Source organism: Vidua chalybeata, chromosome 2, assembly GCF_026979565.1.
Source record: "Vidua chalybeata isolate OUT-0048 chromosome 2, bVidCha1 merged haplotype, whole genome shotgun sequence".
Lineage (NCBI taxonomy): Eukaryota > Metazoa > Chordata > Aves > Passeriformes > Viduidae > Vidua > Vidua chalybeata.
This window is the reverse complement of record NC_071531.1, coordinates 997,112-1,024,929: the sequence shown is the minus strand read 5'-3', so window position 1 is coordinate 1,024,929 and position 27,818 is coordinate 997,112. Positions and strand designations below refer to the sequence as shown.

General features: G+C 49.2%; 1 protein-coding gene across 1 annotated transcript; it reads left to right on the top strand.

The window, feature by feature from the left end:
• Positions 1-770: 770 nt before the first annotated feature.
• Positions 771-27,269, top strand: LOC128781646 (trifunctional purine biosynthetic protein adenosine-3-like). The gene is made up of 22 exons (XM_053931374.1): positions 771-1,062; positions 1,151-1,299; positions 2,095-2,190; positions 2,554-2,728; positions 4,134-4,245; positions 4,685-4,744; positions 5,608-5,733; positions 7,447-7,534; positions 8,284-8,369; positions 8,788-8,956; positions 12,404-12,635; positions 12,749-12,843; positions 13,529-13,638; positions 16,521-16,719; positions 17,538-17,789; positions 18,414-18,563; positions 19,556-19,762; positions 20,510-20,650; positions 22,416-22,546; positions 24,513-24,654; positions 25,626-25,741; positions 26,047-27,269. Exons 2-22 carry the CDS (start codon positions 1,155-1,157, stop codon positions 26,323-26,325), a joined length of 3,111 nt encoding a protein of 1,036 aa, XP_053787349.1. The 5' UTR covers positions 771-1,062; positions 1,151-1,154; the 3' UTR covers positions 26,326-27,269.
• The last annotated feature ends 549 nt before the right edge of the window (positions 27,270-27,818 follow it).

Genomic DNA, 27,818 nt, shown 5'->3' with positions numbered 1-27,818 from the left:
TTGCACTCTTAAAAGCTTCTAGACCAACCACAGCATTCAGACTGAAATATGTCTATTAAATATGAAAAGGAGATGAAAAATTATATTTTTATTATTATTTATTTACTATATAGTTATATAATAAATTTATTATATAGTTATTTATTACATAGTTATAATCTATTTATTATATAGTTATTCATTATATAGATATTAATTGCTTAGTTCTGTCATATATTTTATATATAGTATATGTATATTATGTATATTATATATTTTATTATTTATATTATATTTTATTTATATTATATATAATATATTTATATTTATATTTATATTTATATTTATATTTATATTTATATATATTTTATTATTTATATCTATTATTGTCATTTGTTTATCAGATACAGATTTCTTTATTTTGTTTAGAAATAAATACATATATAACACATAAAATATATTAAAACATATTTTTAGAGCATTAGTACGACACTTTTAGCCCAGTTGTGCAAAGGACCTGATGAAACCTACTCAAGGCAAGATTATTTCATATCTGTGGGTGCTTTAGAGATGAAATCTTGACTCTGCTGGAACAAGTGGGGACAATTCCCACTTTGTTGTCCGTATCTCAACCAGATGTGACCAATGTTTGAGGGAGCTGGGGGTGCTCAGCCTGGAGAAGAGGAGGCTCAGGGGTGACCTCGTTGCTCTCCACAGCTCCCTGAGGGAGGTGCAGACAGCTGGGGTCGGTCTCTTCCACCGGGCAGCACTGACAGAACAAGGGGATACAGCCTCCAGCTACGTCAGGGGAGGTACAGGTTGGATATTAGGAAAAAAACAATCACCAAAAGAATAATAAAGTACTGGAATTGTCTTCCCAGGGAGGTGGTGGAATCACCATCTCTGATGTGTTTAAAAAAAGACTGGACGTGGCACTTGGTCTGGTTGAGGTGTCAGGGCATGGGCTGGACTCGATGATCCTGGAGGTCTCTCCCAGCCTCATTGTTCTGTGATCCTGTGTCCATCCAGCTGGCACAGCCGCCGTGTCCCGTGGCCTACGAGCACCTTTGTGCCACAAACTGGGTCAGTATCACCCAAAGGCTGTGGCAGTGGGATGGGATGCCTCTGTCCTCGGCTCTCTGCTGAGGGCAGTGGTGCTGCTTTCCTGCAGGGCCATGGCTGAGCGGGTGCTGGTGGTCGGCAGCGGGGGCAGGGAGCACGCCCTGGCCTGGAAGTTGGCCCAGTCCCCACACGTCAAACACGTGTTTGTGGCTCCAGGAAATGCAGGCACAGCTGGCCACGGGAAAATCTCCAATTCAGGTAAAAAGTGTGTGTGTGTGGCAGGGGATGAAATCCCAGTCCAAGCAATCGGCACTGCAGCAGCTGGGACAAACCAACTGGGCAGGTACCAGTTGCTCGTCTTTTAGTGGTGCCACAAATGATTGAGGGCACAGATTTCTTCCTCACTTTGTGCTTTGTTTCTGAATTTCACAGCTGCCTCCTAAAACACCCTGCTCTGTTTGTTTTTAGCCTTGCTGCTTAAGCTAGTGAGGCTACTGCATTTCTACACCTCATCTCTTCCACGTTTGTGCTTGAATTCTGTGACCAGTTCCAGTGAAACTTAACCCAGAACCAAAGGGCTCAAAGCTCTTAATTCTGAACAGAAACATCTCTGTGTCTGCCCAGGCTGCATCATCCAATTCTTTGAGTAAATCTTTACTCAGCTGATGAAATTGAATTTCTTTCCCAAACTAAAGTTTTATTTTCAAATAAAAAATAAAATTGTTATTGTTAAAATTCTTACTGTTGTGATAAAGAGCTTTTTTGTGATATTGAATTGTTACTGTTGTGATAAGTGGCTTATCACAATAATTGTTATTGTTGTGATAAGCAGCTTTTTAAAATACATCTTGATTACACATGGCAAGTAAGAGAGATTTAATCAGTTAGCAGATGTGTATTAAAATGTATTATTACATTGATATTCCACTTTGCTCTTAGTGGGCTGCTTCATGATTTTAATCACACTTTTAGGAGGACGGAAAAAAGACATTCTCATCTCCTGTCTCTTATTTAAGCTTTACAGTCATCAGTTAATCATTTTTTCCTTTCCAGCTGTATTAGTGAGCAATCACACTATTGTTACCCAGTTCTGCAAAGATCACAACATTGGGCTTGTGGTAGTCGGCCCAGAAGCTCTTTTGGCAGCTGGTAAGTCAACAAAATAATCCAATAAACCTAATTTGACAGAAAAAAATAGATAAATTGTATGATAATATTATAATATAATAAATGAACATAATGTAGTAGTATCAAATAATATAATTAGGTTGAATTCTGTTTTAAAGTGGGGGGGTAACCGTGGGAGTGCTCAGTAAAGCACAGAGCTAAGGAGCCCTAAAACCACAGGCTGAGAAGGGTCAGTGGATATTCAGAACCTCATCTGGAGGGTGAATGAATTCCCTGAGACAAAGGCAGGAGTAACAAGGGGATGACGGGAATCTCCTTTTGCCACACGGCTCCGTGTCCCCAAAGAGCCCCCCCCGTGGTGCTTGTGCTGTTTCTGTGGCTCAGGGATTGTCGATGACCTGAGGGCAGCAGGAGTTCGGTGCTTTGGGCCCTGGGCCAGGGCAGCCCAGCTGGCCTCCGACAGCAGCTCCAGCAAAGCCTTCCTGGAGCGCCACGGGATGCCCACGGCGCGCTGGAGAGCCTTCAGCACCCCGCAGGAAGCCTGCAGGTTCATCACCAGGTACCTGTGCTCCTCTGCCACTCACCTGTGCCCTTCTCGCAGGGCTCGGGGGTGCCTCAGCTCTCGCTCTTCTGCAGCAGCTCTGAATCAATCAGCTCTGGAATTAGAGAGAGCTGATGAGGGTGCAGGTGTGGAGCTGCTGCAGCCAGGCTGGGAGAGCTGGGGGGCTCACCTGGAGAGGAGAAGCTCCAGGGAGAGCTCAGAGCCCCTGGCAGGGCCTGAAGGGGCTCCAGGAGAGCTGCAGAGGGACTGGGGACAAGGGATGGAGGGACAGGAGCCAGGGAATGGCTCCCAGTGCCAGAGGGCAGGGCTGGATGGGAGATTGGGAATTGGGAATTGTTCCCTGGCAGGGTGGGCAGGGGCTGGGATGGAATTGCCAGAGCAGCTGGGGCTGCCCCTGGATCCCTGGCAGTGCCCAAGGCCAGGTTGGACACTGGGGCTGGAGCAGCCTGGCACAGTGGGAGGTGTCCCTGCCATGGCAGGGGTGGGAATGGGTGGGATTTAGGGTCCCTCCAACCCAACCTTTTTGTGATTCCACAATTCTGTGAGCTGCAGCAGGTTGATTTTTCTGCTCTGAATTCCCAGCTCTTCTTTTCCATCTGCTCCTTCAGGATACTCAATAAGTAATTTATAGACAAAAAATTGTAATAAAGAAAAATATTTCAACTAATCTTTCAATTAGTTAAGGGCTAAGAATCATTTCTACCCAGACAGATGCCAGCAAAACCCTCTCTGAGGATGATTTGGAAGGTTCTGGTCAAATATCCACAACGAAAGGAGAACAGTCCCATTTCTTTGCCTGTGGGTTGTGTTCCCAGACTCCTTGTCCTTGCTGCCAAGTGCTCCATGTGGGATAAACTCATGGAACCTGTGGAGTTTTTTAAATAAAAACTTTTAATAAAAAGGTTGGGAATAAAACCAACATTTTCACTGGTTTTGCTCTGTAAGAACACCCAGTTTATGCCACACGGAGACAAGGCCAACACCTTCTCTGTCAGCAAGTGCAAGGCTCCAAAGGGAAAACTGTCCCAGGTGTGCACAGCGAGATGGGGAGAAGGGGTGAGAGCCTGGGTGGCATAAACTGGGTTGAGGTTTAACCTAACAGAAATCACAGTGTGGAAAGGAGAGTGAAGTGTTCTTTTAGGAAAAAGGAAATTCAGCCCTTCAAAAGATGTTTTATTTGGCTGTTCACAAGCCAGAGGGTGAGTGGGTAAAGTTAAAATCCATTCATTACCAGGGTGACGCTTTGTTCTTTTTTAACTTCTGGATTTAGTTTGTGTTTCAGAGTAAGTGGGGGAATTCTGGAGGTACACTGGGAGTGTGGGGGGCACCCAGGAGCAGGTGTTTTCCCTGGATTCCCTGGATGCAGCAGGGATGTCTGACCCCCACTCTGCTTCCCTTAAAGCACAGACTTCCCTGCGCGCGTGGTGCGGGCGCGGGGGCCAGCGGCCAGGAAAGAAGTGACCATTGCAGCCAGCAAGGAGGAGGCCTGCAGAGCTGTCCAGGAGATTATGCAGGTGCAAAAATCCTTCATTAATCCCTGCCAGTCCAAATCTTGGTGCTCTGTACTCTGGGAGTTTGTAATGCCTGCTATAGGGGGCAAGAATTTTCATTCGACTCAAGAGTTCCCCTGGGTCTCCTCAGATTCCACCCGTGTCCCCCAGGCAGGGCTGGGAGATTTTGTGACTGAACTTTTGTTCCAGCCTCAGGTCCCACTTCTCTGCCCCTCCAAATTGTAATTTTTCCTTGTCTCCCAGGCCTGATAAGGAATATTTCAGTGTTGCTTCCTTGAGTCCAAATGAAATTCCATTGGCTTTCCCCACTGGCCTTCAAGCAAGCTGGCACTTCTCATACACATTGGTTTCTTTTTGTTAAAAGAAAATGAAGAGAGGTTTTAGGCAGTGGTTTCATATCTGCTCACTGGGGATTTCTTTTGTTTTGTTCTGTCTTTTACAGGACAGAATGTTTGGAGAGATGGTTGTTATTGAAGAACTGCTTCAAGGGGAAGAACTTTCTGTAGGTATTGATGGTGTGGTGTTGTGCTTTTATACTTTGGCATTATTGCTGTGCTTCTGTATAAACACCCAAGTTTATTCTTTAAAATTTCTTTCTTTGTTGTTGTTTTATTTGCACTTGGAGAAATTTATATCTATTGCATATATATAACATGCAATCCAAACCCTTTGTCAGGCTAACCAATGCATGTTGTCAGTAGATTTTTCTTCTACATCAACAAAGACATTGCATTTACAGTGGTTATTTTAGGGGGAAAATGTGGTTGGCTTTTTTTTTTTCCCCTGAAGTGACCCAAAACATGTTTTTATGGAATCTGCCTTGGTAATTCCTGTTTCATCTGTAACTTTGTGCTAATATTTAGTGCCTCTTTTAGGCTACTCACATGCCAGGGGACAGGCACGTGTCCATGTGACTCAAAATCTGATTCATCAAAAGGGAATTGTAATGACAGCCACCATTTCTCTTGGTAATTTAAACATGAGAAAGAAACAATGAATCCCTTCAGGTCATTTGGCTTGTAGCAGAATAAATGGATCCTATTGGATCTAAATGGATTCTGAGAAATTCTTTACTCAGAGGGTAAAAGGCACAGGGTGCCCAGAGCAGCTGGGGCTGCCCCTGGATCCCTGGCAGTGCCCAAGGCCAGGTTGGACACTGGGGCTGGAGCAGCCTGGCACAGTGGGAGCTGTCCCTGCCATGGCAGGGGTGGCATGGGATGGGATCTAACATCCTTTTCAGTCCTGGCTTCTGCAATTTCTACATTTTCCAGCAGAACTGAGCCTCACCCTGTGCCCAGCTGCGCTGTCCCTTGGGCCAGGCCGTTGTCACCGCTGTCACCGCTGTGCCTGTGTCTCTCCCCGCAGTGCTCCTGCTTCACCGACGGTGTCACCGTGGCCTCCATGCCCCCGGCTCAGCCCCACAAGCGGCTGCTGGACGGCGAGCAGGGCCCCACCACGGCAGGGATGGGAGCCTATTGCCCCGTGCCTCAGGTACAGCCCCTGCTGCCGCCCCAGCCCCTGCTGCCGCCTGTCAAAAACGCCAGTCACCTGTTTTAAACGTTTAAAAGTAATAAAATAGTCATAAAAATTAGAGCAATAAGAATTTGGACGGTCAAGAGTCAGGACAATGAAAAGCAAAGAATTCCGGACGTCAGGATGATTTCCTCTTGAAAGCACAGCTCACTGACAAAGGATTGACCCTCAAAAGCAGCAGCCTGTTGCATGTTCATATATCTCATACATGATGCATAAGTTCTTTTCAAACAAAGGGTGTTCTCTGCTTATCGTCAACTTCTTCCCCTTAATCCTGGTGGCTCCTTAAAGACGGAGAGGAGGTGGAAGGATGTTTGTCTTTTCCCATAAGGAGGCAGTAACTCCTAGTTGTCTTGTTGCTGTTATCTCTGTGCAAAGAATTTCTTGATTATCTCATCCCTTTCTTGAGCTAGTTAAAATATATCTTACATCACATAGTTTCTATTATTACACTGTAATCTAAAACTGTATCTACCACACTGCTTAAAAAGGATTCATACAGTACTACAAAACAACTTTCCAACATAACACATAGAGTATTCAATTTAATATTTGCCAAGAGCCAATCATTTAATCTGCATTTTTCACACTGCCCCAGCCCCTGCTCAGCACAGCCCCTGGCCTTTCTGGAGTGCTCACCCCTTAACAGTCGTTTTTTGGGGTTTCATTCTCTGGACCAGCCTCTCTTTTACCTCTTCTGTTATTCCCAAACCTTGTGCTCCTCTGCTGCCATCAGCATCACGTCAGGAATCCCTGCAGAATTCCCTGTGTGCCTGGGACCTTTGTGTCCTGAACATAACCTGGGGGTCCTGGTTGGTTCTTAAAGCACTGCTCCAAATAAGCTGCTCCACCACATTTGCAGTGTGTGTTTCTCCAAGGACAGAAACACTCTGACTGTGTCCAGCCCAGGGTGGTGAGATTCTGTCAGAGTCCAGCACATCCCTCTGGCTGGCTCCAGACCCTGGCAGGGGGCTTGGAGACCCTGGCACCAAGTCAAAAACACCTGTGGCTTCCATTTTAGCCTGTGGAAAAAGGTGTCAATTTTGTGTGAGGAATTACAAGCCACAAGGGTTTGAGCAGTGTAGTAGCTGAATTAACACAGGGTGGAAAAGCAGAATTTTGGGGTTTTTAGAATGAGGTTCAGGGGGTCAAGTTGGAGGGATTTGGGCATGTCCTGACCTTCTTTTCCTTTGTCTTGCCCTCCCTGTCTTGCTGTGATGGTGACACTTTTCTGTTGGTTTAAGGTAGAGACACACTGTCCAACAGAAATGACAGATATTGGCACAGTATTGTAAATACAGTACACAAAATTTTGAATATATAACGTAAACTCCACCAGGCAGAGTGCCATGGCCGACCTGCTAGGCAGAGCTCAGCAGGTCAGAGAGAGAATGTTCTAGCTAAGGGAAAATAAACAACCTTGAGAAGCTGATCCTACTCATTCAGACTCCTTCTTTGGCTGCACGGGCTGGGGAACGAGGACTTTTCCACTCTTGGGGTCATTCCAGCACCACAGACCCTGAGAGGATTCCACCCTCCAGGCAGCAGCAGCCCAAGGGAGGGAGCAGGGCTTGGGGTGGGACAGCAGCAAACACCTCAGGCACCTCCTGGGTCCTCCCAGCAAGGCCAGCAGATGCCAGCAGTGCCTCGTGGCTCTCATCTGCTTGTCAGGTTCCAGAAGCTCTCCTAGAGCAAATCAGGAGCGCAATCCTCCAGCACGTCGTGGACAGCTTGAGACAAGAAGGAGCAGCCTATGTAGGTGAGTGAGCACCTGAAAACCAAGGTAAGTCCCTATCCAGGTCACTTCCGTCATCAGAGGCTGCTTCTGAACTCCAGATGGTATTTGTTTTTAAAGAAATAACCCAGCTGCAGCTCATTTTTCATGCAGTGTTAAGCCCCACTCATGTGGTTCACAGCTCTGTGTTTGGGAGAGAGCTTTGGCCTTGTTTCCTTAAAACACCACGATTTTATTAAATATTTTTTAATAAAACAGATTGATTTGCAGTTCAGGGCAGAACATATACTTCAGTCCTGCAGTACTGCTCACTCCTACATACATCAATGTCCATTTTCTCCAGATCTTTATCCAGAGGCTGTTTTGGAAAAAGCAGGTGGTGCCCACAGGTGGCACTAAATGCCAAGGGCTGCTGTTGGCACTGAGGAGATCTCAGACCTCCAAAGAGTTGGGCTCCCACCCAGTTCTGCTTCTGCTTTTTGGAGCCTTTTTTACAATACCTGAGTAAGAGCGGAGTGGGAGTTGAGTAAGAATGGAGTTGGGTGCACAATGCCAGAGAACTTTTGCTTTGTGGGGTTTAAAATGTGGTGCCCTGCTCCTCAGGTGGCTGCTTGTCACTTTTATGGATATTTGGGAATTATTATGGCTTGCAGAACTCTTGCTCCTAACGCCTTCTGTTTTGCAGAATGCCCCAAAATGCTCTGTTTCTTTTAAAGGAGTTCTTGAAAGAAAGAAAGAAATGTTTAAGTTCATTTGCTTGGCTTTGTGTCCAGGTGTGCTGCAAACAGGTTTGATGCTGACCAAAGAGGGGGTGAAGATTTTAAACTTTAAATGCCAGTTTGGGGATCCCCAGTGTCAGGTGAGTGGAACACGCTGGAAAATTAAAGATGCTCCATTCTTTTACCTCTTACTGTTGTAGTTTATTTCTAGGGAAAGATCTGGATGTGAACATCTTAGACAATGTCTGAGGTAACTTAACATTTTGTCAGCTCCTGTGAATTATTAGTTAAAAAAACTGTTCCTCAGATTTTGTTTTTCTGGATAGAAGCAGAATGGGCCTAAATTCAAGTTCCTTCTACATAAGCTCACACCTTATGTTTCTAAATTTGTGACTGGTGCCAAAAGATGCTGCAAATTAAATTAAAAGCCAGAGTTTCCAACTCTACTGGCTTGGCACATACAGATTGTATTCCATCAGCTGAATTTTCCCTGAGGTGAATTTCAACAAGCAAGCAAAATAAAAATTCACTTACATCACCCTGAAAACTTTTCTACAGGTGATTCTCCCTCTGCTTAAAAATGATTTCTATGAAGTGATTCAAGCAGCAATTGATGGGAAACTCTGCAGCTGCATGCCAGCCTGGCTGGAGAACAGAACTGCTGTGTGTGTGGTCATGGCCAGCCCAGGATACCCAGGAGACTCTGACAAAGGCATGGAGGTAACAGGTAACTCTGGGAGTTAATTCTTGTTAATTACTTAATTACTTCCTCACAGGGCTCTGGGGTCTGGGCGAGGTGGGCATTGGGATATTCTGCATTCATGGAGGTATTCAATATTAGATATTAGAGATAGGTATTCAATATTCATGTAGATATTAGAATAGATATTCTATATACATATATTAGATATAGAGGTTCAATATTCATTTGGATATTAGATATAGATATTCAATATTCATATAGATATTAGATATATCTGTACATATATAGATATCTATCCAATATTCATATAGATATTAGATATAGATGCTCAATATTCATATGGATATTTGATATTGATATTCAATCTTCATACAGGTATTAGAAATATATATTCAATATCCATATAGATATTCAACATAGATATTGAGGATTCATACAGGGATTTAATATCCATTTGGATATTGGATATAGATATTCAGGATTCATGCACGTACTCAATATTCATTTAGATGTCAGTATCCATTTGGATATTGGATACAGATAGTGAGGATTCATACAGATATTCAATATTCATTTAGATATCAATATCCATTTGGATATTGGATATAGATATTCAGGATTCATGCAGGTACTCAATATTCATTTAGATATTGGATATAGATACTCAGGATTTATGCAGGTATTCAATATCCATTTGGATATTTGATGTAGATATTTAGGATTCATACAGGTATTTAATACCCATTTGGGTATTGGATATAGATAGTGAGGATTCATACAGATATTCAATATTCATTTAGATATCAATATCCATTTGGATATTGGATATGGATATTCAATATTCGTGTAGATATCAATATCCATTTGGATATTGGATATAGATATTCAGGATTCCTACAGGTATTCAACATTCATTTGGATATTGGATATAGATAGTCAGGATTCATACAGGTACTCAACATTCATTTGGATATTGGATATAGATATTAAGGATTCATACAGATATTCAATATTCATTTAGATATCAATATCCATTTGGATATTGGATATAGATATTCAGGATTCCTGCAGGTACTCAATATCCATTTAGATATTGGATATAGCCATTCAGGATTCCTACAGATATGCAATATCTATTTGGATATTTGATATAGATATTCAGGATTCCTACAGGTACTCAATATCCATTTAGATATTGGATATAGCCATTCAGGATTCCTACAGGTGTGCAATATCCATTTCCTCTGTTCCAGTACTCCTGGTTCAGGATCTCCTGAGGGTGTTTACCATGTTTACAAACAGAGGGAACTGTTGCAGAACCCTTTCCTGCCCTCTCAGCTCCTGCCCTGCCAGTCCCACCCTCTCCTGGTGTCAGCCCAGCACCTCAGCTCCTGGCCAGGGCTCCTGAATTTTGGCAGCAATTTTTGGCATTTTCTCTCTGGGGACCCTCCATCGACCAGGGACAAGGTCGTGCTCTGGTGCCTTAACCCTGGCAGGGTTTCTGACCCCCTGCTTTAATCACAATAAAGACAGTCAAATGAATGGAATTTGATCCATTCTTTCATTATTCCTTTATTTATTATCATTTTCTTATTATTTCTTTTATTCATTATAATTATATAATTTTAATTATTATTATTTAATTGTTATATTATGATTCTGTTATTATCTTCCATTTCAGAGTTTCATGGGGTTTATTAGCTTTTATTCTCTTTTTCACACTGAATCACGTATTTTTGGATGATGCTTCCAGGGTGGGATTGTTGGGGTGTCCTGTGCAGGGTGATCCCTGTGTGTGCTTCCAGCTCAGGATAATCTGTGATTCTCTCATTTTAATGGCTTGGCAAACTTTCTATTCTGGAGTATTCCTTAAAACAGGATGCAAAGGGATAGGATTGCAGCAGAGCCGGGGGGAGGAACCCCCTGAGCCTGTAGCAAGGAGAAAACTCTGCTTGGTTCTCGTTTCCCCAGGTGATGGCAGCAGTTCCTCCTGTTCCCTTCCCTCAAAATAGGAATCCATAAAAACCCCAAACCTTGAAGAGTTTTGCTTGGCTGGGTCAGAGCAGCCACCTGTGAGTGTTTGTGGAGCACCAGTTCCAGGCGTTGCAGGGAATTGTGTGGAGTGGGCAGGATGGAATAGCGGGGTAGAGCAGAGGTAACATCAGCACTGATGGTGTAATGTCAGGGAGAGGGGAGAATCCAGGCAGGAAATGGCTGTGGATTGAGATTTCCTGCAGGAAAACCCTGCACAAATCATCCACAGCTCCCAGAGAGAGCCCAGCTTTCCTGGCACAGGGCAGGGATATGAACTGTGGTGGCTCCTGGATCCCATATTTTTGTTCCTGAGGGATTTCTTTCTTTACTTTTGGGGTGTCCCAGATGTGGACACGTAGGAGAGAGCCCAGAGGAGGCTCCAGGATGAGCAGAGGATGGAGCAGCTCTGCTGGGAGGAAAGGCTGGCACAGCTGGCATTGTTCACCTGCACAGGAGAAGCTTTGGGCTGAGCTCAGGGTGGCCCTGCAGGGCCTGGAGGAGCCCCAGGAAAGCTGGAGAGAGACAATTTCCAGGGGATGCAGGGACAGGACACAGGGAATGGCTCCCAGTGCCAGAGGGCAGGGCTGGATGGGAGATTGGGAATTGGGAATTGTTCCCTGGCAGGGTGGGCAGGGGCTGGGATGGAATTGCCAGAGCAGCTGGGGCTGCCCCTGGATCCCTGGCAGTGCCCAAGGCCAGGTTGGACACTGGGGCTGGAGCAGCCTGGCACAGTGGGAGGTGTCCCTGCCGTGGCAGGGGTGGCATGGGATGAGCTTTAATGTCCCTCCCAGCCCAAACCAGTGTGGGATTCCTTGATGCTTTAGTGGATGCTCAGAAGGGGATTCCTCGGGCCCGTGCAGTGGGATTCACTGCCTTTCACTGATGATGCTGTTTCTCTGAAAAAAGCAAGGGTGAAAATTTCTGTTGTTCCTTGACTGAATAAAGGACTTCAATTTTCAGTGTTTTGTGCACAGAAGGTAATGGATCTGGGGAAGGGTCTGGAAAACACATCCTGGGAAGAGCAGCTGGGGAGGATCAGCCTGAGAAAAGGAGGCTCAGGGGGGACCTCACTGCTCTGCACAATCCCTGACAGGAGGGGCAGTGAGGGGGATCAGGCTCTGCTGCCGTGTCCCAAGGGAAAGGAGGAGAGGGAATGGCCTCAAATGGCACCAGGGGAGGCTCAGGTTGGAGATTGGGAAAGAAAATTTCCCTGGCAGAGTGGTCAGGCCCTGGGATGAGCTGCCCAGGGAGGTTTGGAGTCACTGGAATTGTCCCAGAGGAGTCTGGATGTGGCCTTGGGGACAGGGTTTGGGGTGATGCTGGGGTGGCACTGGGATGCAATTGGATGACCCTGAAGGGCTCTTCTCACCTCACCTCTGAGATTGTCAGCAGAGAATGCAATTCAGAACCCTCAGAGAATCCCCTTTGTTTTCGCAGGGCTTCTGCAAGCCAAGGAGCTGGGGCTGCAGGTGTTCCACGGGGGCACCGTGCTGAAGGATGGCCGGGTGGTGACAAGTGGTGGCAGAGTCCTGTCCGTCACTGCTGTCAGGCAGGACCTGATGGAAGCCCTGGGAGAAGCCAACAAGGGCGTGGCCACCATCCACTTCCAGGGGGCCACCTTCAGGAGGGACATCGGGCGCCGGGGGCTGCGGCTGCTCCGCCAGCCCCTGTACGTGAGCACAGCCCAGATGTTCCTCCCTGCCCCTCACATCTGGGCCACCTCAGCTGGGCCCCGCAGAAAAGGGTCGCTGCTGCTGCCAGCTCGTCCTTCCCTCCCCGCAGGGCCCTGGTGTTCAAGGACAGACAGGTAGGAGCTGGGAGCAGGGAGGTTTTGGGCCGTCTGCCACAAACACCAGCTGTGAGAGGCACCAGGGCAGGTAGGACTGGGAAGGATTTGGGAATTCCTTCAGTATTTTGGGTTTTTTTCCCCCTGTGGGTTGGGCAATGCACTCATGGCATTGAAACTGAGCTCGGGAAATTGGGCTGGGATCAGCACAAAGAAAAAAAAATTAATTTCTTTCTTGTTGCTCCTCTTATGCTTAATTAACAAATGCCTGGCTTGCCACGGAGGTGATTGTGCTTCTTAGAGGTGCAGAATGGAGACGAATATAATGGAAATAAATGAATAAATAAAATAATAGCAATTAAAACTCTGGAGCAAAGGAGGCTCAGGGGGGACCTTGTGGCTCTGCACAGCTCCTGCCAGGAGGGGACAGCCAGGACAGGGCTCAGAAAAAGGGACAGGAGGAGAGGGAACGGCCTGAGGCTGGGCCAGGGCAGGCTCAGCTTGGCCAGCAGCAGGAATTTCCCCATGGAAAGGCTGCTCAGGCCTTGGCAGGGGCTGCCCAGGGAGCTTTGCAGTGCCCATCCCTGCAGGTGTCCCCTGGAGGTGGCACTCAGAGCTCTGGGCTGGGGACAAGGTGGGCACGGGGCACAGCTGGCACTGCCTGGGCTGGGAGGGCTTTTCCAGCCCCAGGGATCTGGGGATAATTTGCAGTTCTTTTCTTTTTTGGGTGGTTTTATTTCCCATAAATCCAGCCCATGCTGTGTTTGTACTCACAGGGGGTCGTTCTGACAGAGGAGGCTTTGCTGCTTTCTTTGACCTGAAGGCATCTGGTTATGATGATCCCATCCTGGTGTCCCAGACCAAGGGCCTTGGTCCCAAACTGCAGGTAAGTGGCAGCTCCACTGCAGCAAAGCTGATGTCACCTGCTGTTGATTTTTATGATTTTTTTATTATTATTATTGATTTCTAAAATCATCTTTATCTCTGGGAATAGAAGACTTCTCTCTTTGTGGGTATAAGGTCTTATCATTTTTCCCTCTTTCTCTGTTTAAACTTATTATAGCTTACAACTACTTAACTATCTGTTAACTTTGCTATGGAGGCTTTTGTTTGATATCAGTTGGAACACTTTCTTCTCTCTATACTTTCATGTCTAACAGGCAAAAAGAGTTTTTCCCTATAGTTTTACAAGAGGTTTTCAGCCTTATGGTTAAGGCATTTCCTCATCCTCCCTATTTGGGATTTGACTTTTTCTTTGCTGACTTCGATGTCTTTATCTTGTTTCTTTACATGTTTGTATCTTGTTGTACAAGATACTTAGATGTTTATTAGTTTAAACTTAGATGTTTATTAGTTTTTATTTATGTTACAGTCTTACAAGTTGTACAAGGTAAAAAATGGAGTTGTATCTCTCTTTCTAGAAGGTTTTTTTAAGGATAAACTGTCTAATTAAGAAATTACACTTAAGTTATTTTTACTTTTAACTTAGTAACTAACTAGTGACTCATAATGTGGATTTTTATCTAATTACACAATACTACTTAAACCTATGAAGAAGAAAGTAAAGAAGAAGGAGTAGCTTCTGCTTTAAAACTTTTATCTATTACTATATGCTAAAACTTTAGGTTTTTTGCCATGTGATACTACACAATTCTATTTAAACTACACACTCATCATTTCAGTTTTATCACTCAATTTTGGAAGCCTTCTCCACAGTTTCAGGTCCAATGCAGTGTTCTCTTGGGGGTCAGTGTTTGTCAGCACAGGAAGTCTGAAATTCTCAGCAGCCAGGGTTCCAACAACCTGCCAGGGCTGCTCCAGTGCCAGCACCTGCACCCTCCTGAGCTCTGCAAACACCCCCGAGTCCACCTCAGTGGGCACCTGCACTCTGTAAATGGTTATTTGTGCAAGGCCTGGGCATACTTCATTGAGGATGTGGATGTTTTGTGGTGAAATGACAACAAACCCAAAATTTAGCTGAAAACCCGAGGCACTAAACCCCAGAATTTCTGCTATAAATGAGAGGTTCCATTGGCTTTGAGGAGGATCTGTGTGGAGGAGCACAGGGAGTTGTTGAAATGAGAACTGGCAGGCTCAGCCTAATAAATTGTGTGTGGAGGGGGAGAACAGATACCTCTGCCAGGGCACTGGGGAAAGGAAGGATGGAAGAAATAAACATTAAAGAAGCCAAGAAATAAAAAATTTTAATTAGCCAAGAGCACACAGGATAAGCTGAGTTAGGAATAGATTTATGTAGAGAATTGGGATAAATTGAACCAGGGGTATATTTATGTATTGAATCAGGATAAGTTGGCCTGGGGATTTATTTATCTATTAAATCAGAAGGTTTCCAGCCATCAGGAGAGTAGAGATCTGAAGCTCCTTTCACTGTCAAGCACAGCAATGTCCCTTGTTTCAAATGGTTTCTGCCTTTAATGCCAGGACAACGAACAGCAGGAGACTGAGCAGAATCACCCCAAAGGTCTTTGGCAGTCTCACATCCTCAGGCACCTCTGGGCATGAAAAAGTGACTGGTGCAGGCTCTTGTGGGTTTTTGTTCCAACTGCTTGGCACAGAGACATCCCCAGCTGTGCTCCCAAGGTTCTTCCTTGGCCAAGGAAAGGTTGGCTGCTGCCTGCCAGGATTGCTCCTGGAGCAGGGGCAGGGAGGTGCTGTCATGCACAAAGGCCATGGGGTGCCTGTTTCCACAACACTCCTCAATCCAGCAGCCAGGGAAATCAATCAGGAATCCAAGCCCAGGCTTTGTCTGGGTGCTGCTCCCTCACCATTTGGAATCCAGTGGTGTTTATTCCACGTTTTCCCCTCGCCCATCCCTCTGTCCTGGGCTTTTCTGCACAGGTGGAACTGTGTCAGTGAAAGGAACCTCCTTGAAACTTTATCCACTGATGATCTTAAAGGCCTTTTGCACCCTAAATAATTCTCTGATTTTATAATTCTGTGATCCCTGTGTAACCTTTGTCCCATGGCAGCCCTGTGAGCTGAGCAGGACATTCCAGGGTACCCCTGAGAGCTGGAAATGTCAGAACTTCATGGGAGCCACAACACCTGAGCCAGGTTTCATTACTTGTGAAATGCAGACACCCTGAGGACTTCTTCTAAATCCAGACAGCAGCTTCCCTGAGGGAACTGTCTGTGCTTTAGCAAAGACCTGCCAGGGCCTGAAGGGGCTCCAGGAGAGCTGCAGAGGGACTGGGGACAAGGCCTGGAGGGACAGGAGCCAGGGAATGGCTCCCAGTGCCAGAGGGCAGGGCTGGATGGGAGATTGGGAATTGGGAATTGTTCCCTGGCAGGGTGGGCAGGGGCTGGGATGGAATTGCCAGAGCAGCTGGGGCTGCCCCTGGATCCCTGGCAGTGCCCAAGGCCAGGTTGGAGCAGCCTGGCACAGTGCCATGGCAAGGGATGGGATGGGATGGGATGAGCTTTAAGGTCCCTCCCAACCCAAATCATTCCATGATTCTGCAATAATATTCCAGAAAGCAAACAAAAAAAAAATCTCCAAATGACAATTTCTAGGTAGCTATGGCTGAAATTCGAACTAATATTAAAAAAACCAGCAAAATAGATTTTTCTTTTTCTGTCTGCAAGAAAATGAGCTGTTTTCTCCTGATTTCAACCAGGTAATGCATCACGTTCTGTCTTCCATGTATGTCCTGCAGTGCTTCCTTTCAGAGAAAAGAAGGTTTCTGCTGATTTCAGTGATCAATAATGGAGTTTTTGCCTGTTTCTCATTCCCACCGTGTTTTGCAGGTTGCCCAGGTCTGTAAAAGACACGACACCATCGGGCAGGACCTGGTGGCCCTGTGTGTCAATGACCTGCTGGCCCAGGGGGCTGAGCCCCTCTTCTTCCTCAGCCATTTGGCCTGTGGCAAACTCGATGCTGAAGTGATGGAAACAATCAAAGAAGGAATAGCTGAGGCTTGCAGGAGTGCAGGCTGTGCTTTCCTGGGTATGGACCCTCCTCTCCTCTGAGATGTGAAGGGGCTGAGGTTGAATTTATCACCAGAGAAATGGACTTGGGAGGCAGAGGCAGAATGTAGCCCTGGAATTGTTGGTTTCTGTTTGGTGGGGAAAAAAAACAGTTGAGAATTTGTGCTTCAGTCCTTCCTGCTCTGTAAAATGGGTCAGCACAGAAAGATGGGGTTTAGTGTTTGTGCACTCGGATCCTTCTGCTTCCTTCTTTATCCCTGAACAAAGGAGAACAGAACTGGAAACTTCACATTCCTCAATGTCGATGTTTCCAAGCCCTCTCCCATCCTCGGGGAGGTGCCACGTGAGTACCAGAAACAATAATGACAAAACCACTTCTTCTTTCATGAACCTTTGTTTTGTTGCAGTCTTGAGGTGAAGGAACAAACCAAGAAGGATTTAAAAAAATATTTCTGAATCTTCTTAGGCTCTGTGTCCCTGGATGTGCTGCTGACTTTATGAGATGCCATAAATTTAAAGTGGTGTTACAGAAATGGCTTTGAGCTGAGGGAGGGCAGGGGATGGGAGATTGGGAATTGGGAATTGTTCCCTGGCAGGGTGGGCAGGGGCTGGGATGGAATTGCCAGAGCAGCTGGGGCTGCCCCTGGATCCCTGGCAGTGCCCAAGGCCAGGTTGGACACTGGGGCTGGAGCAGCCTGGCACAGTGGGAGGTGTCCCTGCCATGGCAGGGGTGGGAATGGGTGGGTTTAAGCTCCCTCCCAACCCAAACCATCCTGGGATTCTGTGAGTCTAAAACGACCACAAGCAGGAGGTGCTGACCCGTGTCTCCCCTTGCAGGTGGGGAGGTGACAGAAGTGGCAGCTCCGTGTCCCCCGGGGCACTGTGCCCTGGCGGGGTTCGCGGTGGGCGCGGTGGAGCGGGGCCAGCGGCTGCCGGGGCTGCAGAGAGCCGAGGAGGGGGACGCGCTCCTGGGGCTGGGCTCCGCCGCCATCCACGGCCGCGCCTTCGGCGTGGTGCGGAGGATCCTGCTGACATCCTCCCTGCACTGCTCCTCGCCAGCCCCGGGCAGCTGCGGGGACACCACGCTGGGTGCGCGCTCCTTCCTTCCCGAGGCGTTTGCAGGGCCAGGGCTGCTCCCATCGGGCTGGGCTCGTCAGCCTTTGGGGTCGGGCTGGTGCCCACTGCTCTGCAGGGCTGGGCAGCGCTCCTGCCTCCTTCCCCAGGCCTTCTGCAAGGACTGGCAGAACCTGTTTTTCATTCCCAAAAACACCCCACGACCTTTGAAACAAAGTCATTGAATTCAGCCTGGAGAATGGAAGGCTCTGGGAGAGCTCAGAGCCTTTCCAGGGCCTAAAGGGGCTCCAGGAGCGCTGCAGAGGGACCTGGGGCAAGGGATGGAGGGACAGCACAAGGGGGAAGAGAGGGCAACTTTAGGCTGGATATGGGGTAGGAATTGTTCCCTGGCAGGGTGGGCAGGGGCTGGGATGGAATTGCCAGAGCAGCTGGGGCTGCCCCTGGATCCCTGGCAGTGCCCAAGGCCAGGTTGGACACTGGGGCTGGAGCAGCCTGGCAGAGTGGGAGGTGTCCCCATGGCAGGGGTGGGATGGGGTGAACTTTAAGGTCCCTCCCAATCCAGCCCATTCTGTGATTTTTTTTTGTTCCAAACCTCTCCTGAGGTTTTAAGCAGGACTGAGCTGAGGCTGTTGTTTGCAGGAGATGTTCTGCTGACCCCAGGGAAGATGTTCAGCCCAGCTCTGCTGCCCGTCCTTCGCTCGGGGCACGTGAAGGGCTTTGCCCCCACGGCCGAGGGGCTCCTGGGGGGCATCTCCAGACTCCTGCCCGAGCACGTCAGCGCCGTCCTGGGTGAGTACCTGAGGTGCTCCTGTGGGACAGAACTCAGGCCCAGCACGGACCTGACCTCCCACCTTCAGCTGCAATCCTCAGAAATGTCCCTGCAGAAGGGAACAGCCCCAAGTGAGTCCTTCCCAAGGGGCTGCCAAAACCATTCCTATTCCAAGTCATGAGCCCCACTGTTTGGTGGAGAAGGGAAATTCCAGAGGAGATTAAGGGCAGCACATCTCTAGGACAAAAGGTGTTGGAGAAGATTATGTGTTCCTCAGGACGCCTCTCCAAACAAAATATTTTGACCAAATACTGAGGTTTGGTAGGGCAATAAATTTACACGATTTGCTCCACACACACGTGCATTTAATGCACTTTTTGGTAGCTTCCCCACCACATCTGTCATCTGTGAGTAAGGCAGGACTTTTTCTAATGAAGCCAAAATTGGGCAAAGAATTCAGAAGTTTGAAATACTAAAGAAAACCGTGTTCATGTGGGTCTAAAAATACAGTGGGGAGGGGGAAAGAAAGGTGTCTGTGTGTTGGGTTGTATTTCTCTAGAATGAAATTGGAAAGAAAGAAATTTCCAAGGCCAGGTTGGACACTGGGGCTTGGAGCACCCTGGGGTAGTGGAAGGTGTCCCTGCCCATGGCAGAGGATGGACTGAGATGGGTTTTAAGGTCCCCTCAGCTTGGCCAGCAGCAGGAATTTCCCCATGGAAAGGCTGCTCAGGCCTTGGCAGGGGCTGCCCAGGGAGCTTTGCAGTGCCCATCCCTGCAGGTGTCCCCTGGAGGTGGCACTCAGAGCTCTGGGCTGGGGACAAGGTGGGCACGGGGCACAGCTGGCACTGCCTGGGCTGGGAGGGCTTTTCCAGCCCCAGGGATTTGGGGATTCTGTGGCAGCAAGAATTGCTCTCTACCAGCTCTTGTGACACGTCCCTGTCCTTGCAGACAGTAAATAATAAATAATAACAAACATTTGTGGTGCCCACACACCAGTTTCCATCTTTCCCAGATGCTCTCAGCTGGAAGATCCCTGAAATCTTTGGCTGGCTCTACAAGGAGGGGAACCTCTCTGCAGAGGAGATGGCTCAGACCTTTCCCTGTGGGATTGGGGCTGTCTTGGTCGTGCAGAAGGAGCTGGCCCAGCACGTTCTCCAGGACATCCAGAGGCAGCAGGAGGCCTGGCTGATTGGGAAGGTGGTTGCCCCTTGTCACACAGGTGAGCAGGTATCCTCGTGGGACTGAAGAGACTCCCTGTTCCAAAGTCTGTGTAGTTCACACCACTTTCCTGGTGTTTCACTAGGCTGGAGGCTGCTGGACTCCTCCACATTTACATTTCAGTGTTAAATAAATGAGAAATGAGTTCTTCCTTCAGAGTGGCAGCACCTGGATAACCTCTTTCCCTCCCTGAGGCTTCAGAGAATCCCTGTGCTGATTGTTCCAAAAATCAGGGGATATTTTACCACACTCATGGTGATCAACTCCCCTCCTGTCCAGTCCTTCCCAACTCACACAGACCTGAGGAAAGGTTGAGGACAGGCCACAGCTTTGTACAGTCACGTGTGGTGATGGTCAGTCTGAATCCTGGTGTGTCACTGATTGACATCCAGCAGGACATGAACCAAAATCCCTCTGGAAAACCCAACTGTTTGGGCAGCCAAAATGTCACCTCAGCTCGTTTTTAGTATCCTTTTGCAACATGGGAGGTATAAAAGATGGGACTAATCCTTGAAAAGGCCATGCCTGGGCCTTTGTGAACAGCTCTGTGAGCAGCTAACACCAGAGACCAGCACAGCTCCTGAGACCTGGGCTGTTCAAGCACTGAATCCCCCTGGAGCTCTCTCTGTGCCAGCATAAACTCATTGCTGGTACAATTTCTTGTCGTTGAAACATTATTAATAAACTACATAAAGTCACTTTAGAAGGAAAGGTAGAATCTAACAGTTTTCCCATGTGTTTGGAGCAGGTTCTCACATTGAAGTGGAGAATCTTGCAGAGGCCCTGCAGCTGAGCAGCCCCCAGCAGCTGCTGGACACCAGCACTGCCGAGATCCAGCCCCAGCCCAGGAAGAGAAAGGTGAAGGTGGCTGTTCTTGTCTCTGGAGCAGGTGAGCTGTCACTTGTCCTGGCACAGAGAATGTCCTCACACAGGAGAGGCTGGTTCAGGTGTGTCCACCAGGCCTTTCTTCCAGTGGAATCTCCAGACCCCTCAAAGTCCAGGGTTTCACTTTGACTGCAAGTCAAGGAGTTGTGTTGCACTGCTTAAAAACTGAGCTTTATCAGTGCCCCCACCCTCAGTGCTGTTTGTGGATGAGCAGATCTTTGTCCAGGCAGCAGCTGAGAGCCCCTCCCAGGGCTGTGGTGTAGCAGAGTGGGGTTTGGGTGGTGGGTGCTGCTACCTATAATCCCCAATAAGCATCTCCTGTGGAAAAGCTGCTTGGGGAGGCATTCAGGCAAGGCAGCCAAGTCCACTGTGAAAACCACGTTCACCCTGCTGTGAAAATGTAAAAAGTTTAATAAAGGACAGTGGGAGACAAGGACCACAGAGCAAAGGTTATTACTCAGCCGAGAGCACCCCGTTACCTTCGGGGACACCCCTTAAATACCTTTTCATGACATCAGCCCTTTGCATATTCATAGACCCTTAGGCACAGTGAACTTCTCCCCAAACCAGTTTACATGTTCCAAGAATTGTTTGGCTTATCTCCTTCCTGGGTCCACTTTTTTAGAGCATGTGTATTCCTTGGTTGTGCTTTTAGTCCTTTTTTATCATCGCCTCCAGTTCTGGGCCCTGGCCCACGCTGCCTTCAGGCAGGGAGTGCTGAGGGCTGGCACATCTGGCCAGGTGTCCTCATCCTGTGTCCATTGGGTGTTATCCCATCCCAGCAGGCATTTTAACACAAGCACACCGATATCAGCTATTGCACTGAGCTTAATTACCAACAGGAATGAAAACCATCTCTTTGTAGCAAAGTTACTTTAGCACCACACATACAGAACCCACTTTGACATTTGTGAAAAGCCAACATTATCATATGAATCTACAACACCCACACACAGCTAGCTCAGCCAAGAGAGGCACAAGGGCCCTTTGCAGGGTCAGTTCCAGCGAGGTTTGTTTCAGCAGCTGAAGGGAAACCAGGGACAAAAATGAGCCCATGTGGTGTGCACCAGGTTTAAGCAGGGGATGGCACAAGGGGCAGGGCAAAGGGCATCGCCCTACGGGGAGGATGGGGCCGGTGTGGCAGCACATTCTTCTCTCTCTCAGGATTTTTTCATAGAGGAGCACAGAGAGAAAGAAAGAGAAAACAATTTCTATTTCTGCTCCTTGTTTTCCCCATGTGGAATGTGTTTGGAGAATTGTTTCCCTGGGGTGATTGCTTGGTTGGATTCTGGTGAGGATTGTTTGGGGCTGGTGGCCAATCCAACCCACCTGTGGCTGCACTCTCAGAGAGGGGCACGAGTTGTGGGTTAGATTTGGTAGTGAGAAAAGTAGGTTTGTAGTTTATCTCCTTTAAACAGTATATTAATGTATTATAGTATAGTTATAATAGAGAAATCATTCAGCCTTCTGAACTGGAGCCACACATCAGCATTTCTTCCATTTCTTCCCACTGGGTTCACCTGCATTTACAACAGGGCTGGCCACCAGGGATACCACAAGCAGTGAGGGAACAGGGAAAGGAGAAACCACGAGAATTTGGGGCATACGAGGAAGGGAACAGGAGGGGTTCATTGTTAAGCAAGACTCCACGAGGAAGTCCTTTCCAGCTGGGGGAAACTCTGTATAAAGTCTCTCCAAGGCAGGGCTCTGGGGATTTCCCAGCGTGGGGGCTGAGGTGTCCCCCACCCTCTGCTCTCTCCCCGCTGCAGGCACGGCCCTGCCTGCGCTCATCGGCTCCGCCCGGGAGCCGGGCAGCTGTGCCCAGCTGGTGCTGGTCATCTCCAACAGACCCGGGGTGCAGGAGCTGCGGAGCGCCGCCCGCGCCGGAATCCCCACCAGGGTAAGCGTGAGGAACGACCGCTCGCTTTTAAAGTGTTCAAAGGTTTATTGAAGCTTAACAAAAGTTACAGCAAAAGGACTAAATAAGGGGAAATTGCAGCGCTGGGAACTGCCTTGGTGGCTGATTCATCTTCAGGATGGATGCTCGGTCTTTGATACCCCTGGGGGTTGCATCAGCCACCCCTGGCCCCTCCTAAAGTCTGTCAGTCAGCTCTTCTTTGCTGGTTTTTGGTGGAGATTGCTTTCTTGTAGCCTGATTGGAGGTCAGGTGTTGTCATGCCCCCACCCAACAAGAAGCTTTTCCATTCCCAACTGCCCCATGGAAGGGGTGTATGTACATGGCTTCTTTCTACCTGTCCTGGACAACCCAGGGAACAATACAGAGGGGGGAAAAGAGGACTATGGGGACAACAGAGGACATCTAAACAATAATAACTATACATCAATAAAGCCTCTCTTAATATGCACACAGTATTCATCCCTTAATTGGGAGAGCTAATTGTCCCATTATCCATCGGTAACAGTAAGGACACATCCCCTTCTCCTTTTTATTCCCAGCTGCTGAGCCCGTGGCTGGTCAGGAAATGCTTGCTGAGTGTTGAGGTTTCATTTCAGTGTGAAACTTTCCCCGTGGATGCAGCACAGAGCTGGGAGTCCTCACTGGGCTTTTCCCAGCTTGGCAGTGAGTGCTGCATCCCAGGGAAGGGATTTCAATGGATGATTTGGGTCTGAGATTGCAGCCCATGAGCCCCAAGCTTTGGCTGAAATCAGCCCAACTTCAGGTTCTGCAAAGCACAGAAATGTGTTGTATCCTGGGTTTATCCCTCTTTGGAATCACAGAATCCCAGACTGGGTTGGGAGGGAGCTTAAATCCCACCCAGTGCCAGCCCTGCCATGGCAGGGACACCTCCCACTGTGCCAGGCTGCTCCAGCCCCAGTGTCCAACCTGGCCTTGGGCACTGCCAGGGATCCAGGGGCAGCCCCAGCTGCTCTGGCAATTCCATCCCAGCCCCTGCCCACCCTGCCAGGCAACAATTCCCAGTTCCCAATCTCCCATCCAGCCCTGCCCTCTGGCACTGGGAGCCATTCCCTGGCTCCTGTCCCTCCATCCCTTGTCCCCAAGCCCTGGCAGGGGCTCCGAGCTCTCCCTGGAGCTTTCTTTCTCTTCTCCAGGATGAAAACCTGTGTCTCACATTGTGCCCAGTCCCATACAAGTTTTCTCCTGCCCGTGAGCCACAAAGCAGCTCTTTGGGACAGGAATTTGTTCTGGTTGGTTCCATAAAAACTCCTGGCAAGGACCATCAGCATTGTTTAAGAACATTCCATGACTTGGGATGTCAAAGGCAGGAACTCCCCCTTCTGACATCGAGTGGGTTTGAGCAGTTGTTTTTGCAGCTGTGCACAGGTGGAAATAAACTCTGCTAGAGACTGTCCCTGCATGGAAAGCGTTCTGAAGCAGTTTCTTCAGCTCCTGAGTTGGATTCATGTGATATTTTTCTGACTCATGCCTAAAAAAAAAAAAAAAGAGTTACCAAAATTCCCTCCCATTTTCACAGGCAAGGGCACGAAGTTTTGTGAGCCCCTAGTTTGAAGGTCCGCAGGAGAGTCAGGAATCAGCTGGGGGCCTGAAAATGGGAGGTGGGGCAGAAATAAAGGACCTCCTCCTCCCCTTACCCAGAGAGTCTGGCCAATTAACTCCACTGCCTCGCTGAGCAGCTCATGCCAGTGCCTGACCACTCTTGAAAGGGAAAAATTGTTTCTAATCTCCACTCCAAACCTCCCCTGGTGCAATTTAAGACACATTTCCTCTCACCCTTTCACTTGGGACATGGCAGAAAAGGCCAACCCCACCTCACTGCACCCTCCTTTCAAATCATGGAGTGTCCTGGAATTCATCTGGTTTGTTCCTCACTGTTGCCCAAGCAGCTGCTCCCAATCCCACCTTTTGTTGTGTCTCACTGCTCCAGGTGATTGATCACAAATTGTACGGGAGTCGCTCGGAATTCGACAGCACCATTGACCGAGTCCTGGAGGAATTCTCTGTGGAGCTCATCTGTCTGTCAGGGTTCATGAGAGTTTTGTCCAGCCCTTTTCTCCGAAAATGGAAAGGTAAGAAATTAAATGTAAAAGAGAAACTAAAGCAGGGGTGGTTGGTCTCACCAAGATTCCACCGTCAGAGTTCTTTGTCCTTTGATTAAATCCCTCAGCCCTGCTGGCACTGCTGACATTCCAGGAAGGAAACCCTGTGCTTCCCTCTGGCAGTGGGGCTGTGGGAATTCTGAATATGGGATTCTTCTTCCCTTCCCTCTGGCAGTGGGGCTGTGGGAATTCTGGTGTGGGAATTCTGAATATGGGATTCTGCTTCCATTCCCCCTGGCACTGGGGCTGTGGGAATTCTGGTTTGGGAATTCTGACTATGGGATTCTGCTTCCCTTCCCTCTGGCAGTGGGACTGTGGGAATTCTGAATATGGGATTCTGCTTCCCTTCCCTCTTGCAATGGGGCTGTGGGAATTCTGAATATGGGATTCTGCTTCCATTCCCCCTGGCAGAGGGATTGTATTGGGATTCTGGCTGAGGATTGCCAAAGGAACCCCTTGTGCTGCCTCAGCAGAGTGAGAGGGGCAAAGTGGGGGCGTGGAGTGGCTCTGTGCCTTCCCCTGAGCTGGGGAGTCCTGCTGAACTCAGCCCCTGCAGTTCCCACTCAGAGAAAAATGGGAGAAAGATGGATTTATCCATTGCCAGGAGGGATTTCTCCCTCGCGTGGTGCCCTGCACACCCTGACACAGCTCCGTGTGTGCCCCAAGTGAGTGAGGGGTGAGCAGTGAGTGAGTGAGGGGTGAGCAGTGAGTTAGTGCCAGCTCCTGAGGCCTCACTCAGGAGTTACTCACTGACAGCTTGGACAGGCTCCTTTGGGAATGTTGCTGCATCCGTGCTCCTGGAAGAGCAGAATTCCCTCAGAGCAGAGCAGTGCTGCTCAGGGTTTGGACTGATGATCATATCTCATTTTAAAGAAAATTCCATTCAAATTATCTTTATTTTTTCCTTTTTTTTTTTTTTCTCCTCTCACACCGATGCCCAGGAAAAATTTTGAATGCTTCTCCATCACTTTTTCCACTCATCAAGGATGGAAATGCCCAGCAAGAGCCCCTGGAAAGTGGATTCAAAGTCACAGGCTGCACTGTGCATTTCGTCCTGGTGAGTAGCCTCACAACTGGGAAATTAGGGAAATTTGGAAGTTAGCAATTTGCTTTTTTTCCTTTTCTTCCTGGAGGCAGAAACAGACAGAGGTAACAGGTGCAGGAAGGGGTGGGGACCTTGGGATTTTTACCAGTAAAAAAAAAACAGGAAGAGTGGGGTTGCTTGAAGTCCTGTCTTCTTCCCTTGCATTTTGGGGTGGGTTCTTCCCATTTCTCCTCCTCCCAGGAGGAGAAGAAACCCTTTATTCCCGCACACCCGCACCCCGGCCCGTCCCCAGGCTCTCCCTCGCTCTGTGCCCGCAGGAGGAGCCGGGCGCCGGCGCCGCGATCCGCCGGGAGCCGCTGCCGGCGGGCCCGGGGGACACGGAGGCAGCGCTGGGCGAGCGGCTGCAGGAGGCCGAGCTCAGGGCTTTCCCCCTGGCCCTGCAGCTCGTGGCCAGCGGGGCCGCCTGGCTGGGACCCCACGGAAGAACGTGCTGGAGGCGGGAGAGACGGAGGCTGAGCCCGGAGGAGGAGCAGGGACGCGGAGCGGCCTCTGCCGAGGAGCCTCCGGAACGCGAGGGGCTCTGGGCCGGTCCCTGAGGGGATCTGGGAGGGTCCCTGAAGGGATCTGGGCAGTCCCTGAGGGTCCCTGAGGGGCTCTGGGCTGGACCCTGAGGGGATCTGGGCAATCCCTGAGGGTCCCTGAGGGGATCTGGGCAGTCCCTGAGGGGGCTCTGGGCCGGTCCCTGAGGGGATCTGGGAGGGTCCCTGAAGGGATCTGGGCAGTCCCTGAGGGTCCCTGAGGGGCTCTGGGCTGGACCCTGAGGGGATCTGGGCAATCCCTGAGGGTCCCTGAGGGGATCTGGGCAGTCCCTGAGGGGACTCTGGGCCCATCCTTGAGGGGATCTGGGCTGGACCCTGAGGGGATCTGGGAGGGTCCCCCTGAGGGACTCTGGGCCGGTCCCTGAGGGGATCTGGAAGGGACCCTGAGGGGATCTGGGCAGTCCCTGAGGGGCTCTGGGGAGGTCCTTGAGGGGATCTGGGAGGGTCCCCCTGAGGGACTCTGGGCCGGTCCCTGAGGGGATCTGGGCAGTCCTTGAGGGGATCTGGAAGGGACCCTGAGGGGATCTGGGCTGGACCCTGAGGGGCTCTGGGGAGGTCCCAGAGGGGATCTGGGCCGGTCCTTGAGGAGCTCTGGGAGGGTCCCCCTGAGGGGATCTGGGCCGGACCCTGAGGGACTCTGGGCTGATCCTTGAGGGGATCTGGGCCAGACCCTGAAGGGGTCTGGGGAGGTCCTTGAGGGGCTCTGGGAGGGTCCCTGAGGGGATATGGGCGGGTCCTTGAGGGACTCTGGGCAGTCCCTGAGGGGATCTGGGCTGGACCCTGAAAGGATCTGGGTAGGTCCCTGAGGGGCTCTGGGCAGTCCTTGAGGGGCTCTGGGAGGGTCCCTGAGGGGGACCTGGGGAGGGATCTGGGGAGGACCTTGAGGGGATCTGGCCTGGGGCGTGGGCAAAGATCCCATCCAAGATCAAAGGGGGTCCCTGCAATCTGGAGATTGCAGTCTCAAGGACTGCTCTGGGCAGTCCTTGAGGGGCTCTGGGAGGGTCCCTGAGGGGGACCTGGGGAGGGATCTGGAGAGGTCCTTGAGGGGATCTGGGGAGGTCCCTGAGGGACTCTGGGCCAGACCCTGAGGAGCTCTGGGCAGTCCTTGAGGGGCTCTGAGCCAGACCCTGAGGGGGTCTAGGTGGGTCCTTGAGGGTCTCGGGCTCTGCTCGTATTCCCTCCTCTTCCCTACTCCTCCATGTGCTTCTCTTGGATGTCTCAGTATCCCAAGTTCTGTTCCCAGCCTTTCCCCAAGATGTTAGTTTTTGTTACAACCCCTTGGAAAATCCATGGTGGGAGCCAGGCTGGCTTTTCAGGTTTGGAATTCCTTCGTTATGTTTTCAAACCTGTAAAGGAGAAAATGTGTAACATGGACGGGGCTCGAGCTGTAAAACTGATCTGGTGTTTCCAAGGGGAACTCATCCTTCCAAGGGATCCATTTCTGTGGCAGAGCAGCGGGAGCTTCCCAGAGTAACCCCAAACAGGACCTG

Excerpts from the sequence above, each read along its gene's own strand:
- LOC128781646 (XM_053931374.1), top strand. The coding sequence starts at position 1,155 with ATGGCTGAGCGGGTGCTGGTGGTCGGCAGCGGGGGCAGGGAGCACGCC. Across the intron at positions 2,729-4,133 it reads GCCTGCAGGTTCATCACCAG|CACAGACTTCCCTGCGCGCG; the intron begins GTACCTGTGCTC and ends CTTCCCTTAAAG. Across the intron at positions 8,370-8,787 it reads TTGGGGATCCCCAGTGTCAG|GTGATTCTCCCTCTGCTTAA; the intron begins GTGAGTGGAACA and ends ACTTTTCTACAG.